This window comes from Alligator sinensis, unplaced genomic scaffold, assembly GCF_000455745.1.
Source record: "Alligator sinensis unplaced genomic scaffold, ASM45574v1 scaffold1389_1, whole genome shotgun sequence".
NCBI lineage: Eukaryota > Metazoa > Chordata > Crocodylia > Alligatoridae > Alligator > Alligator sinensis.
In genome coordinates this window covers 56,412-62,243 of record NW_005843026.1, presented here as the reverse complement: position 1 = coordinate 62,243, position 5,832 = coordinate 56,412, and the positions used below count along the sequence as shown (strand labels likewise).

The 5,832-nt window shown below is 49.7% G+C and overlaps 1 protein-coding gene across 1 annotated transcript in view; it reads left to right on the top strand.

Annotated features, from left to right (window-relative positions):
• Positions 1-240: 240 nt before the first annotated feature.
• Positions 241-5,832, top strand: part of LOC102380952 (UBA-like domain-containing protein 1) — a 9,790-nt gene continuing 4,198 nt past the window's right edge. The window contains exons 1-2 of the mRNA XM_025193208.1: positions 241-267; positions 5,451-5,510. Of these exons, the coding sequence (XP_025048993.1) occupies positions 256-267; positions 5,451-5,510 (72 nt within the window). The 5' untranslated portion in view covers positions 241-255. The remainder of the gene's footprint in view (positions 268-5,450; positions 5,511-5,832) is intronic.

Below are 5,832 nucleotides of genomic sequence, written 5' to 3'. Positions count from 1 at the left end.
CCAGTGTGCACCAGGTGGTGTTAATTATGACAGTTCAAGAAAGGGCCACAGCTCCACCCAGCCAACAGCAGGGAACTAGGAAAGGTTTCAGTGAGACATTTAAAGAGAGTCCATGAGACCAATTGTGAAATACAAGGGAAAATTTGCAAGCATGTCCAGGGCTTGAGTCCTGTTTCTCTTGTTTGTCTGAACTAGAGTCTCCATTGAATTCAGGAGGATGACACTGCAGTAGAAGCAGAGTGAGAGGGGAATCAGATGCGTGCATATGTGAGAACTTCAGGTTCCCAGCTCAGTTCTGACATGGGTTATTGAATTCTGTATTGCTGCCTGCATGCAAAAGCTTGCTGCCCTTTATACCCCCTGCTTCATCCTCTGATCTATTGCTTGCAAATATAGCCAACAAGCACCTTGTGGGGATGACAGTTATGGACCTATGGGTCACTCTTGGCCAGGTGCCATTATTGACCTTTGGGGCCTGGAGCAAATAATGCAAAGGTCCTATTTTAACCAGTTATGACTAGGGGGGGTCACACACTGTGCTGCTTGTGCAAGCTGAGCTCACTGCACTTAGCAGGGGTGTGCTGCCTGCTGCCATCCCTCATGTTCCCTGGGTACCACCCTCATTTCAGGATCCCCTGCAACACCCTCAGTCTCCTTCATTCCATAATGTCATAAAGTACCAGATACAGTGCAAGTGTAGCTAGGTAAGTCATTTGTATCCATATTGTGAGTTCACTTGGCATGGAGGTCAGAGGTAAAATGGGATACGGTGCTAGAGGTGATGGAACTATTTAGCAGGTATCAAACAATCTCTGTGTTGTCCCATTGCCAGGGAGCTTGGATTTCCCCTTATCGCAGTATTTCTTTCCTGTCTCAGGGAGGTAGTTCATGCAGTATGTCAACATTATAAACACAGTTGAGTTGACTAGGGTGCATAGTGATGCCAGAAGGAGATGATGATGGCTCCATTGCTTAGTTCTTTGATCTGTAGGCAGTTGCAGAGCCACTTGGAGCTGATGGGTCTGCTAACCAGGAGCTAGGAGCAATGTGTGCCTCCATCCTGGATGCCTGAGGCATCTAAAAGCTCTCCAGCAGTTGGCTTCCCCTCCCAGAGTTTTGTTAGTATCAAAAAGTTCTGCTACATAATGCAACATAAGTAGAGTAGGCTGCTAACAGAGGCCAGCTACAATCCAAGCTCATGTCCTTGCCCAACTTGACCTGACCCAGCCCACTTCTTACAAGCAGAAGTGTCTTCTTCAGTTGGTAAACTGCCACCATCCTATGCTCCTGCAGTTTTCTTCATTCTTACTCTCTATACTTGTCCCAGTAATGCTGTGGTTAGGGAGGCCCAGTTCCCCCAGCAGTTAACTTCCAGGTGTGTGCTTTGCTCCTCTTTCAAGTGTGAAAAGTGTCCAAATTTCTGGCAGTTTGGGCAGACTAGTAAACATTAATGCAATTGAAAATAAAGCCCCCAGTGTTCTTCTGTTTGCTCATAGGGAAAGTCAGAGTGTGGTATATTCAGATTAGCCTGTCAGTGGGCATGTCTACACTTGCATTTACAGCGCAGTAAGTGTTTTTTATGCTGGCATCTACACATGCAGGCATTACAGCACAGTAACATTGTGTGTAGACTGACTTGGGACTAAAGTTGGTCCCAAGTCAGTCCGCACACACAGGGTTACTGCATAGTAAAGCATCTACACGTGCTTTACTGCTCAGTAACTACTCGGGAGTCATGCAGGTAGCAAATTTATGCCCAAGTTGGTGTAAGTCACCATAGTTACTGCACAATACGGGCATGTCCGTGTAGACGGTAACTATGCATGTGTAGACACGCCTGGTAGGTAGGAATGCTCCCTGACTTCTTCCCCTTCACCTCTAGAGGGCACCAAAGAGTTTTTGTCCCCATACCTATTCTCCTTCCCAGGGTTGCCAACCCAAAAAAGAGGTTTTTACTGACAACCAAACTTTTTTTTTTTTTTTAATTGACATAAGTGTTACACCTACATTATGTAAAACATCTGCCAGGCCCTGGATGGTAGTAACAAGGATTGGGTCAAATTTAAGGGTTTAATGCCAACCAAAGTTTTTCCTTGACTGCAGCAGTAGTTTTCCACCATACTATGCCCACCCCAGAGGTCCCATACTCAACTCCACACACTGGCATCCCTGACAGCAGTTCGCACTGTGCTGACCCCCCACCAGTCGCAGCCCTGATCCTCTCAACACGGCACAGAATCCTTACCTGCTGCCTCTCCCTGCTTCCAGCCCTGTAGCTCCATCCTGGCTGCCCCACCCTGTCCTGTCCCATACCTCAGACTGCCTGGGGCCACGTGGTCCCTGTTAACAGTCAGGCAACAGCCAGGATGCAGCAGCAACACATGGCTGGGGAAAGGGGGGGCTTCGGTGGGACACAAAACCCTGATGAGAGTTCCCTGTGGCATACCTCAAACTCAAGACAGTGCTGCTTTGCTCTGTCCGCATGTCAGCATTTGCATCCTACCAAAGTCTGATGACAGATCTTTTATCTTTATGGTTTCTTAGTTTTTTACGGACCTTATAGACATTTTAAAAGATTAGGGCTAAGCTCGTAGACTGTTGGCAGCCCTGCTCCCTCCCCAGACCTGCCCAAGAGGCTAGCCTGCTGGTGCTTAGAACCACTGTACAAGATGTCTGTGTAGATCAGGGGCAGGCAATTATTTTGGGCAGAGGGTGGCTTACCACATTGTGGCAAGCTGTCAAGGGCTGCATGGGTAGCCCTGCCCCTTGACTGGTGCCCTGCCCCCTGGCTGCCATCTTGGGACCAGAAGTCCCACCCCCTAACTCCCCCTGGCCTTTGCTACCAGAAGTTCCTCCCCTTGCCCCCAGAAATACTCCTTTCTGCAAGGGGCTTTGCCATCTTGGAACCAGAAAAATACCAAATTATATTGTAAAAATCAAACGTCTACAGCATTCATTAATTTCATTTCAAAAAATATTTTTGTCCTGATTAACATGTGTTTGTGTAGTATACACAGAGATGATGATAGCATAAGGGTAAAACTTCATTTTAAGCTGTTGTATACTGTGGGGGGGGGTATGGGGGGTGGGTATAGGTTTGTGAGGGGCTGTGGGTATATGGAGTGTGGGGGTTTTGTGGGGGGGGTGGGTAGGTGTGGGGTGCGGGAGCATGTAAGTGTGGATATGTGGGATGTGGGTGAGTATGGGGTTTGTGGAGGGGAGAGTGGCTGGGGTGTGTGAGGGGCTGTGGGGGTCTACGTGTATGGCAGTGCAAAGCGGGGTTTGGGTGCATGTGTATGGTGGGGTGTGTGTGTGTGGGACTTGCCCTATATGAACACACACACCCCTTCCTGCTCTTGGCCCCAAGGTACTGGTGCAGCCCTGTACTCCCACAGTCCGGTGATGCAGCCAGGAGCCACATGGTGCTGGAGGCCAGTGTGCAGGGAAGCAGTGAAAGCGGCCTCTGGCAGAGGCTTCCAGTTGGGGGTAGGGTGGGGAGGGGGCTGGCTGGCCGGCTTGCTTTGCTCCGGAGTCTTGTCATCTTTGACAGGCAGCCAGGAGCAGATAAATATTAATTATCTAAACTTTTTAGGTGCCCAGCGGGCCGTATAGAGTGGCCTGGGTGGACCGGATTTTGCCCGCCCCTGGTGTAGATGCTAATTAGCTGCAAGCCTGACAAGTTGCCATTGTGGGCCCTAAATGCTGCAAACTGGGCACCCTGTGTTCTATGGCAGTGTCCTTCCCTTCACAGTCTTTCTAAAACTGTTTTATTGAGTTGCTGGTTAACAGCTGCTGGGTCCTGCCCCAGAGGTAACAGCCTGTTGGTGGTGGCTGCAGTGAAACCTGGCAGAGAACCCTTTGAGGATCTGTAAGGGATTTTGGTGAGAAAACTTATCTGAGAGCTGGATGCTACTACTGCTGTTTTATTAGTAGTGGCTGAATTGATCACTTCCAGAGTATTTCGGTGATAAGTGTTCTGATGGAAGTCCCGTGCACATACAACATACAGTAAAGCACTGCGGGCTGGAATCTATTTTCTGCTTCAACAGTGTAAAACAATGTCTTGGCTGAAGTTACTCCTGATATACATCAAGGGAGAGAAGGACCAGACCCTTCTGTCCAAGACACTCTTATCTGAATCCACTTGGGTGATTATCCTCCTTAGTCTCCCACACTCCCATTTTTATCCAACTTACTTAAATGTTCCTTCAAATGTCAGAGGAGAAGGATGAGGCTGGGCTGGCAACAAGCTCAGCCTTAGCACCTGCACAGACACGGCCATGCATTTGTGCCTTTCACGCATTCTGAGCCTTCAGATCCTGCAGTGAAGCTTAGGTGGGAGACCTCCTCCGTGTGGCATGGGCTCTTGCCAACCTGGTGGGAAGGGCTTGTCCCTGTGTGTCTGACAGAGTATGCCAGAGCCCAGCATGGCTTTAGGGATGTTATATGCTGGGATGAGACAACACTAAGGTCTTGGCTAACTGTGATTATTCTAGATCCTCTAGCACAGAGGTCAGTAATGTGTCAGGATCAGTGGGACAAAATAACCTAGGTCGGTCTGAGGTGGGCTGGCTTATCTGACATAGCCACTGCTTCTCCCTGATGCATGGATGAAGCCCCCTGCCAGTAAAACACTACAGGAACCCCAACTTTGTGGGCTGTATAGAATTACTCTGTGGCCTGGATTTGACCTGTGGGGCTGTAGGTTGCCAACCCCTGCTCTAGCACTTTCCATGAGAGTTTGCATGCTAACCCTGATTCTCTTGTCCAGATCTAGCCCTTGCTCTAAATGCCCCCTGCCACCCCAGTTGGATTTGATATTCTTCGCCTTCTGTGCTAAACAACTGCATGAAATTGCTGTAAGCAGGTACAAACCTGCTGGGCTCTACCTGAGAAGTGACTCCTTTTCCCACTGGATGAAGTAGTAGTACCTGTGTGCATAATAATGGTATCTGTTGGTCTAACATGAAACCAGACAGCAAATACACTTTGCTCTTCAGAAACTCAGGAGCAACTGCCTATGCACCATGCCTTACCTATCTGTATATTTCACACAGAGAAGTAGGAGTGAGACAGCTATTGTGAGGCAGCTTGTACTGCCCAAGGAGGCAATGCTGGGTGTTGGCAGGGTGTCGAAGCCAGTACTCAGCGGGGTCCTTTGCATTGGGGCTCTTAGTACACACAAGGGGCTGAAGCTGATGGAGATTCCTGGATTTTGACACACTGGTTAGCGTTTCTTCATGATCTTTCTGGAATCCCATGCTCCAGTGAGCAGGGTGTTGGTAGGCAAGAACCAGCTGTGCTGATCCAAGAGCAGAGCAGTGTCCTAAGGCCCTGGTCCTGTAGCCTGTCTTGGTGTGTGAGGCCCAGCATGTGGGCTGTAGCAGGCTGAGCAAAGCAAATGCCTCCTTCACAGCCCCAATGACAAATCTCTTCCTTCCTCTTTGCAGACCGCGCTCAGTGCATTTTTCCAAGAAACAAACATCCCTTACAGCCATCACCATCAGATGGTAAGTGGTTCCCCAGCCCTTTGCCTTGCTGAATCAGGAGAAGAGCAGTGGCTGCTGTGCACACCTGAGCTGCTATTGCCAGAGTGCAGAGGACAGGCACACACAGTAAAGCCATGTGTGGAGAGGGGCTGGGGTGCATGTCCTGCCAAGCAAGCTTCCTGTGGAGAATAGCAGAGACGGGGCTGTATCCTGAGACTGTCCTGTGGGGAGATCCCTGTGTCCCAGAGTGTGTGTTCAGTCACCTTATCCAGCAAGAGCTAGCATTGCTGGCGTGGCTTGCAGTTTGCCCCATACAGCAGTGGGGGGGGGGGGGGGGGGGGGC